This window comes from Eumetopias jubatus, unplaced genomic scaffold (genome assembly GCF_037043125.1).
Source record: "Eumetopias jubatus isolate StellerSeaLion01/CBP00866 unplaced genomic scaffold, mEumJub1_p1.0 scaffold_13, whole genome shotgun sequence".
NCBI classification, from domain to species: Eukaryota; Metazoa; Chordata; class Mammalia; order Carnivora; family Otariidae; genus Eumetopias; species Eumetopias jubatus.
In genome coordinates this window covers 28143059-28156945 of record NW_028274819.1, presented here as the reverse complement: position 1 = coordinate 28156945, position 13887 = coordinate 28143059, and the positions used below count along the sequence as shown (strand labels likewise).

The following is a 13887-nucleotide window of genomic DNA, read 5'->3' as shown; positions in this document are numbered from 1 at the left end:
CACAGTCAGTTTGCAAGAATGAATAGAAAGTGGTAGGTTTAAGTATGGTGCTGAGGGTTTAATCACTGATTGAACCAACTGGTTTCACTCCATTCAATGTAACAACCACAGTCCTACAGATCACCATGTTATATAGACAGATACTACTGGTTTAAATGTGAACAGACCAGTACAATAATAGAAAAATAAAGCTTAGTAGATAGTGAGTCACTAGCATTATGTTAACTTTAAAAGAACAGCATATTTTTTGGCTAGAAAATAACCCTGACTGTTGTAATCGACAGTCTGAAATTTATGAATTTAAAATAGGTTAATTCTTCATTATAAGTACAGATCCAAGAATATGCTAGAAAACAACAATTACAGAAATAAGATAGTATAATAAAACATTACTCTAGAACTAGAAGGTCTTTGACTTAAATTTATTGAACAAAAGGATGTACTGACCTTATTATTTCCACCCTGGATAAACATTTGAAAACATGGGATGGTAGTCAAATTCACTATGCATACTGAAGGATATTTAAAAAAAAAAAACAACAAAAAACTAGTAATTTCAGCAATTAATTTAACTTCTTAAAAATTTAGGAGATTAATTCAAAAGAAAAATATCTGTTAGAGGACCTCAAAGTTTTAATCTCAACTCAGATTTATGGGATCTTTAGCTAATTTTTATATTGTTATCCAGTATTTAATCAAATATCATCTGAGTATTAAAAAGAGATCTTTTGTGCTCAATTGATTCCACTTTTTTAAAAAGCCACCAATAATACTGGGCTTAAAATAATGTACAACTTTCTTTACACAATGGTGTTTCTAAAACCTTGCTTTCAAGCTGCTTTTTTGTGTACTAAAATGGTAGTTTTAAAATTTTCACTTTGAACTTTTAATTTTTTTATATTGGGTTTTCCTAAAGCAAGATGCACCTGTAAGAAATAAACATTCAGACTAGTTAGAAATTATTAGATGCTTTTTTATACTAGTTTTATACTTGTGAACTATTCTAAGTTCAATCCTAAAATGCAATGTTCTGATAAAAGTACAATTAAACTGAAGCATATATTGCTAAAACATATTTATATCAAATGGCTTATAATTCTCTGAATTAATAAAAGAGGATTCATTTTTCTAAAAGTTATTTTTTCTGTCAAGGTAACAAAGTGCAACAAACTTCTACAGTTTTCTATACTTTTCAACAACTGAAAATATGAAGCTGTTGTAATCAGCTAAGTTTTCTAGGAGATACTCTAAAATGCATCAATTCCTATTACAAAAATTGTAATGAAACAAGGAAGTGGGAAAGGGGAGGGTAAGAGTGAAAACTCAGTATATGGCTGACAAAAGTAAAAACTAATCATTTCTTATGTCTTTCTTTTTCTCTTATATATTAATTAATCTTAAGAGCATAATAAATTAAAATCAGAGACCTCCATGAAATGATTTTCCACTGAAAATATGCTTTTGATTTTATAGCCCTTATAGCTTTTAAATATCCTGAACTTTTAGTACATTGTCTGTTTTCTAACCACTTTATTCAAAGCTGTTAGTGAGCAAGTAAACAGCACATGCTTTGATCTCATTAAATTACAACTTATAGTTCCTAGAGTCATAAATATTGTGCTCTTTTTTCCTTTACCCCTCCTTTTCTGGTACAGGGTAGTCTGTTAAATATCACTATCTCCTTGAGTGCTGTGACGTTTACTCAGACAAATAGCAGAGGTTATGAATGCTGCTCACAGATAGTATCAGGAATTCTTCATGATTGCCATAATGGTGAACCCAGCATTCAGAATTGTAATATCTAGTTTAATCTAACAACTAAGTTTGGTCTGTTTAACTTTGCTCAAAAAAAAAAAAATCCACCTTATCACAAACCAATAGCTTAACTGTTCTGAACAAAATCATAAAACAGAATAAGAGAAAAATAAAAATCATCTTTGGGAAAATTAATGATTTAAAGTTTTAAATAAGTGATATAACCAATGTTACTAGACTTGATTAGCTTCTAAAAAGAATAAAAAATGATAAAGCTTTCTTAAAGTTGAAAATTAAGACTACATACAAAATACAAAATACTTATACCTAGAATGTTGGAAATATTAAAAATGGCTGTTAAAATTTATTTTAAATTTTTCACCCTTTTAGCCACTTGGACTTGGAAATCTCAAAGTAGTAAGATTCTCTCGCTTTACCCTTTCATACACTCACTCTTCCAAGAACTGTTTGGTAGCATAGTCACTGACTGTAATGCTCTCTAGAGAGACAGGCCACCACTGCATGACATATCAGAACATGTAGTTAGCCCTGGCAGGGCTCCAAGACCTGAGGAAAAAGGGGTAAGTGTGCTCCTGAGCAACACTATTCCACTTGTGCAAAGAAAAACACATTCTTTTTACCCTAACCTACTAATGTTATCTCTCCATGGATTTACATGAGCCTCGTCTCCATCTACAGGTCAGTCTTAAACTATATATTAGAAATATAATATTATAATGAAACATTTGTCCTTATTTAATGAAAAAGCCACATAACTTAGTACAGAAACTTAAGAGGTATAATCCTTTTATAATAATGCAAAAACTAGGGGAGACTGGGTGGCTCAGTTGTTAAGCATCTGCCTTCGGCTCAGGTCATGATCCCAGGGTCCTGGGATCAAGCCCCACATCAGGCTCCCTGCTCCGCGGGAAACCTGCTTCTCCCTCTCCCACTCCCCCTGCTTGTGTTCCCTCTCTCACTGTGTCTCTCTCTGTCAAATAAATAAAGTCTTTAAAAAAAATCATGCAAAAACTAACTGAATAAAAGCATATGAAAATTTTAATATAACCACTAAATTAATATGATTAATCAGTTAAGTCATGGATAAAAATATTAAAAAATAAATCAAAGAGACATCACTGAAAATGTGCTTATTCACAACTACTCAGTCTCAGTATTTATTTATATTTGCATTTGAAGTTTACATTGATAAAAATGAATGGTCCTTTTAACAATCCTCTGATATGAGACTACAGGCAAAATTTTAAATTACAGCTTTTCTTTTAATATTAAAAAAAAGCCATCTTTAGTATTCTAAGATGTGACTGAAAACAAATGCTTTCTACATAAAAACTGTCTAGTTTGCTAGACAGACTTAAGACTTTTAAGAGATAGGAACATATGCTTATTACCCCCTTCTGTTTTATACTGAGCTACTCCTATGCTCTTCCTTTCTGATCCTTCAGAATATAAAACCAACTTATTGGCAGTTATAAGACCAAAGAACTAAATAGAATAGTGTTACAAATATTAATGGCCTTTGGACTCTGGCTTAGCATTTAGAAGCCACTTAAATCTTTATCCGAAGTAATCCCTCTTTCCTCAAAATGATGCTAAAAGAGAGAGTAGTAAAATTTCCTTGTTTCTTGAATTATGCATAAAAGTATATATTATTTATCTCACAGCACAAAACACTCCTGTTCAAAACTTAAATCTGTTACTCTAGATTTTCAATAAAATTTTAATTTCAGTAAAATTACAGTTAAATATAAAAACAGGGGGACTTATTTCCAGTCTAGCAAGTAAGGAGCTTAAACTTTGTCCTGACAGCACTTTGTCCTGACAACAAGTAAAAGCTGAACAAACTGAAAATCAACAACTCCCCTTAGATCTGTCAGAGAAATGAGGTCATAAGGCAAATAGCTACCTCAATAATTGGAGAGAGAGACTGGCGAATATACAGAATTATTAATTACCAGAGCAGAAACCCACAAACAGAAACCTCTGCAGGAAATAGTGCCAGGGAAGCCTGAACTGTGATTGACTAATTGCCAGAGGCTCAGTGTAGAAAACTCTGACAGTTAAAAAAAAAAAAAAAATCAGGGGACACAGTCATGGGGGGGACCCTCACACACACACTTTTGTGAATTTCACTTCCAAGTCCTCTCACAGTATCAGGAAAAAAATCCCTCCTACTTCCAGGAGGAGGAGAAGAAAAGGAACCATTTGGAAATACACCAGGGCATTCTGTTCTTCTTAACAAGGCCTGACCTCGGGAGAAATTATTGGACCTGAGCCTAAACTACCTGGGGAAAGGGTAATACCCAAATCTAGCCCCCTTCAACCGTGCTGTACCACCCAAGAGAGGGAAAAAACTGAGAAATACTGTGAAGTTCACAGTCCAGTGATACAGGCACACCAAGAGATTGAGATCTAATCATAGGACACTTCGCAACCCCCCACCCTAAACTTTACCATTACATTACTAAAGGCTATTTATTGCAGATACTTTCACATGCATATCATGTCCGTCTTTCAACAAAAAATTACAAGGCATACTAAAAGGCAAGAAACACAATTTGAAGAAACTGAACAAGCATCAGAACCTGTGTCAGATATGGCAGAAATATTAGAATTATCAAATCTGGAATTTAAAAAAAACTAATATGCTAAATGTTTTAATGGAAAAAGTAGACAAAAAATAGGAGAACAAATAGATAATGTAAGTAGAGAGATGGAAATTCTAAGAATCAAAAAGAAATGCTTTAGATCACAAACACTGCAATGGAAATGAAGAATGCCTCTGAGGGGCTCAAGAGTAGTATGGACAAGATTGAGGAATATCAATGAACTTGATATGATGGCAAAAATTCAAAAACTGAAAACAAAGAGAAAAAAAACTAAGGAAAGCAGAACAGAACATCCACCAACTGTGGGACAGCTACACAAAATGTAACATATGCATAATGGAAATACCAGAAGGAAAAGAAAGAGAACAGGAAGAGAAGCAATATTTGAAGCAGCAATGACTGAGAATTTCCCTAAAACAATGTCAGGCACCAAACCACAGATCCAGAAAGCTCAGGGAACACCAAGAAGGATAAGTGAGCAAAAAGTTTATACCTAGGCATATCATATTCAAAATTCAGAAAATCAGTAATAAAAAAAAAAATACTGAAAGAAGCCAGAAGGAAAAGAACACCTTACCTACAGAAGAGCAAAGGATTACATCTGACTTCTCAGAAACCATACAAGCAACGAGAGTGATATGAAATATTTAAAGTGTTGAGAGAAAAAAACTACTAACCTAGAATTCTGTACCCTCTGAAATTATCCTTTAAAAGTGAAGGAGAGAGATGCCTGGGTGGCTCAGTTGGTTAAGTGTCTGCCTTTGGCTCAGGTCATGATCCTGGGGTCCTCGGATTGAGTTCTGCATCAGGCTCCTTGCTCAGTGGGGAGCCTGCTTCTCCCTCTGCCTGCCACTCTCCCTGCTTGTGCGCTTGTGCTCTCTCTCTCTGACGAATAAATAAAATGTTTTTTAAAGAGTGAAGGAGAAATAAAGACTTTTTAAGACAAAAATTGAGCAAATTTGTTGCCAGTAGGCCTGCCTTGCAAGAAATGTTAAAAAAAGTTTTTCAGAGAAAAGGAAAGTGATATAGGTCAGAAACTCTGAAGTACCTAATAAAAGGAAGAGCATCAGAGAAGGAATAAGTGATAGCAAATAAAATATTTTATTTCTTATTCTAAACTGATAAAATAACCATTTGTTCAAAATAAAAATAGCAACAATGTATTTGATTATGTATGCTTAGGTATTAGTAAAATGAATGACAGCAATGATACAAGTGACAGGAGAGAAGAATCAGGACTGGTTCATTGTTATAAGGTACATGCACTACCCATGAAGTAGTATGTTATTTGAAAGCAAACTTGGTTTATTGCAGATACACTGTGAACTCTAGGGCTAGCGCTAAAAAAGTTTTTTAAAAAGTATGATTGAAACACTAAGAAAGGAGAGAAAATGGAATCATAAAATGCTCAATTAAAACCACAAATAGCAGAAAAAGAGTGGAAGACAAAAAAGAGGAACAAACAAGGGCAACAAAGAGAAAACAGCAAAAAAATATGGTACATATTAATCCCAATTATATCAATAATCACCTCAAATGTCAGGAGTCTAAAATACAACAATTAAAAGATGGATTATCAAAGTGGATCCAAAAACAAGACCCAATTATATGTTGTCTACCAAAAACCCACTTTAAATATAAAAACACATATTGATTGAGAGTAAAGGGATGGAGAAGGATATACCATGCTAACACTAATCAAAATAAAGTAGGAATTGATATATTAATTTCAACCAGAGTAGATTTCAGAGCAAGGAAAGTTATTAAGGACAAAAGGGGGGCATACATAATAATAAAGGAGTGAATACTCCAAGAAGACATAACAATGTCTTAATGTGTATATGCATAGAGAGGACCAAAATACAGGAGGCAAAAACTAACAACTGCAAAAAGAAATAGAGAATCTACTATTATATTTGGAGACTTTAATATACCTCCATCAGAAATCGAAAGATCCAGCAGGCAGAAAATCAGAAGGGTCAAAGTTGAACTTAGCACCATCAATCAAGTGGTGTATAGACTACTTCATCCAAAAACAGATTACAAATTCTTCTCAAGTTCACATAGAACATTCACCAAGATAGACCACATTCTGGACCATAAAACACACCTTAACAAATTTAAAAGAATAAAAAGTGACACAATTTCTGTTCTCAGACCACAATAAAATTAACTAGAAATCAATAAAAGGTAGCTTGAAAAAACCAAAATACTCAGAGATTAAACAGCACACTTCTAAATAACACATGGGTCAAAGAAGAAATCTCAGGAGAAATTTTAAAATATTTTGAGCTAAATGAAAATATAACTTTTCTTTTAAAAAAATACTATGGAAGGTTTTAAAGATTTTATTTATTCATTTGAGAGAGAGAGAGAGAAAATGAGCAAGGAGAGAGGCAGAGGGAGAAGCAGGCTCCCCACTAAGCCAGGAGCCCAATGTGAGGCTCGATCCCAGGACCGTGGGATCATGATCTGAGCCACCCAGGTGCCCCAAAAATACAACTTTTCAAAATCTGTAGGCTGCAGTGAAAAAAATGCTTACAGGGGAAATATAGCATTGAATGTAGGTGTCAGAAAAGAAAAAAGGCCAAAATATAGAAGCAACCCAAGTATCCAATGATAGGTGAATGGATAAGAAAGATGTAGTATATATACACAATGGAATATCAGTCGGCCATAAAAAAGGATAAGATCTTGCCATGTGCAAAAACACAATGGACCTAGAGAATTGTGCTAAGAGAAATAAGTCAGAGAAAGACAAATACATAAGATTTCACTTATACGTGGAATCTAAAACACAAAACAAACAGAAAGAAGAAACAGACCCACAAATACAGAGAACTAATGGTCACCAGAGAGGCAGGGGGGTGGGGATATGGGCAAAATAGATGAAGGGGAGTAGGAGATACAGGTTTCCAGTTACAGAACAAATAAGTCACAGGGATAAAAGATACAGCATAGGGAATATAGGCAGTAGTAGTGTAGTAGCATCGTATGGTGACAGACAGTAGTTAGAGCCGCAGTGAGCCTAGCATAATGCATAGACTTACCAAATCACTATGTTGTATACCCGAAACTAATGTAACATTTTGTGTCAACTACACTTCAATTAAAAAATTAAAAAGAGGGCACCTAGGTGGCTCAGTTGGTTGGGCGACTGCCTTTGGCTCAGGTCATGATCCTGGAGTCCTGGGATTGAGTCCCGCATCAGGCTCCCTGCTCAGCAGGGAGTCTGCTTCTCCCTCTGACCCTCCCCCCTCTCATGCTCTATCTCATTCTCTAATAATAAATAAATAAAATCTTTAAAAAAAATTAAAAAGAAAAAAATTTTAAATCAAATATCCAAACTTCAAACTTAGGAAACTAGAAAAAGAAGACCAAAGTAAATTCAAAGTAAGCAGAAGAAAAGAAATAATAAAAATTAGAGCATAAATCAATGAAAATGAAAACAATAAATCAATAGAGAAAATCAAGAAAACAAAAAAGCTGATTCTTTGAAACAATCAATAAAATTGATAAGGCTCTAGCCGGGCTAAGGAAAAAAAAAAAGGGACACAGATTACTAATATCAGAAATGAAAAAATGGATATAACCTTAGATCCTAAGGACATTAAATAGAAAATTTTAAAAATGCTATGAACAACTCTATGCCCACAAGTTTGATAGCCTAGATGAAATGGACCAATTCCTTGACATAATATGCCAAAACGCACACAAGAAGAAATAGACAATCTAAATAGACCTATATCCATTAAAGAAATTGAATCAATAACTAATAATCTATCTAACAACAGAAAGCACCATGCCCAAATGGGTTTACTGGTGAATTCTATGAAACATTAAAAGAAGAAATGATACCAATTCTGTATAATCTCTTTCAGAAGACAGATGTGGAGGGAATACTTTGAATTCATTCTATTAGGCCAACATTATCCTAATAGCAAAACAAGACAAAGACATTACAAGAAAACTACAGACCAGTATTTTTCACTAGTGTAGATACAAAAATCCTCAACAAAATAACAGCAAATTGAATCTAACAATGTATAAAAATAATTATACACCATGACCAAGTGGGATTTATCCCACTTATGCAAGGCTGGTTCAACATTCAAAAATTAATTAATGTAATCCATTACATCAACAGGCAAGCAAAAAAAAAAAAAATCACACAATCATAACAAAAGATGCAGAAAAAGCATCTGACAAAAATCCAACACCTATTTATGATAAAAATTCTTAGCAAACTAGGAACAGAGAGAAACTTCCTCAACTTGATAAAGAGCATCTAGAAAGAAAACATACAGCTCACATCAAACTTAATGGTGAGAAACTTCACAATTTCCCTCTAAAATCAGGAACAAACCAAGGATGTCCCCTCTCACCAAATTTTCAACACCATACTGGAAGCCCCAGCTAATGTAACAAGACAAGAATAGGAAATAAAACAAAACAAAACAAAACAAAAAGATATACAGATTTGGGAAGGAAGAAATAAAACTGGCTTTGTTCACAGATGACACGATTGACTATGTAGAAAATCTAAAAAAATCAACAAAGACCTCCTGGAACTAATAAGTGATTATACCAAGGTTGTAGAATATAATATTAATATACAAAAGTCAATCACTTTCTGTACTAGAAAAACCTACAGTTCTTCCCTCTTGTATAAGGAAAAATCCAGTTCTTCCTCCTGTGTTTTTTTTTCCTGTGTGGCTCCTTTACACAGAACACTTCTGACACTTCTGGTCACCAAATATGTGGAGGTTTTCCCCCACCAAGCAATTCTCTGCAACACCAGTTGAATGTCCCCACAATTTAACTCACTTCTGACACTATCTACTTGAAGGCAGGGCCAAATCCCAAAGGTTAAAGGCTCAGTCCCATAAGACTGCTCCCATCCCACTTCAGATGCCAATCACAAGTCCAGATGTTTCTGACTGATTGGCTATAAATAGAGGTTCCTATGATCCCCCTCTTAGGTTCCATTAATTTGCCAGAACAGCTCACAGAACTCTGCAAAACACAAGTTTATTAGTTTTTTAACAGATACAGTAAAGGATACAGATCAACAGCCTGATGAAGATATACAAAGGGCAGTATCTGGGAAATGATACTACTGGGATTTTATGGAGACTTCCTCATGTAGGCATGATCAATTATTAACTCCATTTCCAGGCTCTTTTCCTGTGGAGTAGAGGGAGGTAGGGGAGAAGCAGGGCTAAAAATGTTAAGCTTCTAATCATGACTTGCTCTTTCTGGTGACCAACCCCCATCCAGGAGCCATCCAGGATCCCACTCAGAGTCACATCATTAAAACAAAAGATGCTCCTAGTGCTCTTATCACTCAGGAATTTATAAGGGTTTTAGGAGCCCAGTGTCAGGGTCAGGGTGAAAGACCAGATATTAGAACAAGAGATATTCTTAGTGCTTTTATCACTTAGGAAATTACAAGTGATAGAAAATGAGGGCAGATATTTTCTATGATCTCATACTTTTAATTTTTGCTACAATTTTTAAGCAAAAATTAAATGCTTAGGTAAAAAATCTAACAAACTATATATAAGATCTACATGAGAAGAACTATAAAACTCTAATGAAAGATAGCAAAGAACTAAACAAATGGAGAGATATTCCGTATTCATGAATAGGAAGACCCAATATTTTCAAGATGTCAGTTCTTCCCAACTTGATCTATAGATTCATTACAATCCCAGTCAAAATCTCAGCAAGTTATTTTGTGGATATTAGCAAACTAATTCTATGGAGAGGGAAAAGGCCCAGAATACCTAACTTAATATTGAAGGAGAAGAAGAACAAAGTTAGAGGACTGATACTACCCAACTTTAGCACTTACTATAAAACTACCGTAATCAAATCAGTGTGGTATTGGTGAAAGAACGGACAATTAGATCAATGGAAGAGATAGGAGAGCCGAGAAACAGATCCACATAAATACAGTCAACTGATAGTTGACAGAGGAGCAAAACTAATCTTTTCAACAAATGGTGATGGGACAACTGGACATTCACATGCAAAAAAAAGTGGGGGGGATTTAGACCGAAACCTTACACTCTTCATAAAAATTAACTCAAATGGATCACAGACCTAAATGTGAAATACAAAACTATAAAACTCCTAGAAGATAATACAGGAGAAAATCTAGTTGACCCTGTGTAAGGCAATGACCTTTTAGGTACAATGCCAAAGTTACAATCCACACACAAAAAAATTTGATAAGTTGCACTTCATTAAAATTAAAAACTTCTGCTCTGCAAAAGACAATATCAAAAGAATGAGAAGTCAAATCAGACTGAGAGAAAATATTTTTAAAAGCTATATCCGATAAAGATACTGTTATCCAAATTATACACAGAACTCTTAAAAGTCAACAATAATAAAACAAATAACTCAATTAAAAAATGGATAAGAGATCTGAACAGACATCTCACCAAAGAAGATACACAGATCGCAAGTAAACATATGAAAGGGTGTTCAACTTCATATGTCATTAGGGAATTACAAATCACAAGAGATACCATACACACCTATTACGAATGTGCAAAATCCAAAACACTGACAACCCCAAATGCTGGTGAGGATATCGAGCAACAAAAACTCTCATTCATGGCTGGTGGGCATGCAAAATGATATAGCCACTTTGGAAAGCAGTTTGGCAGTTTCTACAAAATGAAACATACTCTTACCATACAATCCAAACAATCATGCTCCTTGGTATTTATCCAAAAAAGTTGAAAACTTAGGTGCACACAAAAACTTGTACATAGATATTTATAGCAGTTTTATTCATAACTGCCAAAACTTGCAAGCAATCAAAATATCCTTCATAGAATGGATAGTTTGTGGTACATCCAGGCAATGGAATATTATTCAGTACTTAAAAAAAAAAAAAAAAGCTACCAAGCCATGAAAAGACATTAGACAAAACTTAATGCATATTACTGAAAAAGCCCATCTGAAAAGGCTACATTCTATATGATTCCAACTCTGTAACCTTTTGGAAAATGTTCCCAAACTGTGGAAATAGTAGAAAGAGAAGTAGTTTCCAAGGGTTGGGGGAGGGACAGATGAAAAGGCAGAGCACAGAGGATTTTCAGAGCAGTAAAACTATTTTGTATGATACTAAAACGGTGGACACGTGTCACTAAACATTTGCCCAAACTCAGATAAAGTACAAAACCAAGAGTGAATCATAATGTAAACAATGGAATTTGGATGATACTGATGTGTCACGGTAGGTTCATCAGTTATAACAAATGCATCACTCTGGTACAGGATGTTGATAGTGGGAGAGACTGCACATGTGTGGGTTAGGTATGGGAACGCTCTATACTTTCCATTCAGTTTTGCTGTAAAGCTAAAAATGCTCTAAAAAATAAAGTTTATTAATTTAAATTAAACAAAAACAGTGAAATTCAACGTATACATATAGCTGTAAGTGCTTGGAGTGTTTTTTCTTTCCTTTTAAAAGCAGACTCCATTTAAAACCAAGATGAAAACATTGATCCCAAATTTAAATTTTCCTCAAAAGTTATGATATATATGAACAATATCATCCATATTCATTTATTTATTGAATCCAAAATATGTATTGCCAAAATGACTTGTTGAGGTTTGGGGTGTAATTTTTGTAAATGACTGACAACCACGGTGGGGGTTATATTCTTCCTGGTTTATAACCACTAAGGCCATTTTTCTACTTCTGAGCCAATGACTGTGACATGAGGAATAAAATGTTTATGGTCTTCTGCCAATTTATTTATTTATTTATTTTTAAAGATTTTATTTATTTATTCATGAGAGACAGAGAGAGAGAAGCAGAGGGAGAAGCAGGCTCCCAAGGAACAGGGAGCCCGATGCGGCACTCGATCCCAGGACCCTGGGATCATGACCTGAGCCGAAGGCAGACACTTAACCATCTGAGCCACCCAGGTGCCCTGGCCTTCTGCCAATTTAGATCTCAATGTCCAATGGAGTCCTTCACTCATGATGCTCCAGCCATACCAGACTTTCTCCAGTCCCTCACATATACCAAACTCTCGCCTATACTTAATCTTAGCCAAAGGTCTGAGCAGTGATTGCTAAAATTCTTTCCTACCTCAAGGTTTTTGCACATGCTGTTCTCCTTGCCAGAGTATTACCTACTCTATGTGATGCTCTCTTTCTGGGTTCCAGTAACTTATCTTCTTGCTGTTTTGGGGGTCCAGTATGGGGACATCTCTATTGCCTGAAACATTATTCTCCTCTGTCCCTATCCCTTCACCTCCAACGTAATAAATCCACCTATTGTAACGTCATCACAACCTTTTTCTTTGTATCATTTATAACAGTTTTAAATTATTTGGTCTGTGTGATTATGTATTTTGTGTCTAACTCCTCCATTGGACTATAAACTTCAAAAAAGGAGGGAAATGTTTTATTTTTTTCAGACCTGTATCCTTAGTGCCACATAGTACCTGACACACACAGTTATTCAAGTATTGAATGAATGAAGAATGAATGAATAGGGGCGCCTGGGTGGCTCAGTCGTTAAGCGTCTGCCTTCGGCTCAGGTCATGATCCCAGGGTCCTGGGATCGAGCCCCACATCGGGCTCCCTGCTCCGCGGGAAGCCTGCTTCTCCCTCTCCCACTCCCCCTGCTTGTGTTCCCTCTCTCGCTGTGTCTCTCTCTGTCAAATAAATAAAATCTTAAAAAAAAAAAAAAGAGTGAATGAATAAATGGTGCTGAGATTGACATACAGTAAATACTGGCTATTCAGGTCACCATAAAAAGGCATGCCAATGGTGACAAAGAATATTTTGAATGGGTTAGAACAAATTCATTCATTACATTTACTGGAATCATAACTCACAGTTTGTGAATCTGTATTTAAAACGTATTTTTCTTTATACCAAAAAAATCTACCCAACTTTTTCTAATACTATTTCATAAAACTAGACTATAATTTTACCTAATACTATAAAACTGTATCAATCATACCTTCTTTAAACTGCATATTTCAGATTCTTGTTTTTTATTTAAAGCTGAAAGTCTTTTGTTTAGCTGTATTGCTTCCTGTACTGCAACATGAAAAACATTTAGAAAAATATTATATTCAAAATCAATTTAAGGAAAGTATCACTAAAATGGACAGGGAAAATAGCCTCAATGCAATGTATGTAATTATTATTGAATTTAAATAATATTAAAATGCTACTTAATATTACCAGTAGCAGATAAGTTCAATTTATTTATTATAAATAAGCTCATTTAATCACTCCCTATTAAATATATGTTTAAATAAGATTGTACCTACCATTTTGTTCTAACTTTTCATGATTCTCTTTTACCAATCCAAATTGACCTGTTATCGTGCCATAATATTTCTCAATTTCATTCAGTTGCTTCTGATGATCTTCTTTAGCCAGAAGATGTAACTGGACTTTTTGTTCCTATTTTGAAGTTATTTAAAATGTTATAAATATATAAAACACACATATA

At 34.5% G+C, this 13887-nt stretch overlaps 1 protein-coding gene across 1 annotated transcript in view; it reads right to left on the bottom strand.

The window, feature by feature from the left end:
* Window positions 1-13887, bottom strand: part of CCDC73 (coiled-coil domain containing 73) — a 115337-nt gene that overhangs the window by 41960 nt on the left and 59490 nt on the right. The window contains exons 7-8 of the mRNA XM_028087708.2: window positions 13703-13838; window positions 13387-13466 (exon numbers count right to left, since the gene is read on the bottom strand). Of these exons, the coding sequence (XP_027943509.1) occupies window positions 13387-13466; window positions 13703-13838 (216 nt within the window). The remainder of the gene's footprint in view (window positions 1-13386; window positions 13467-13702; window positions 13839-13887) is intronic.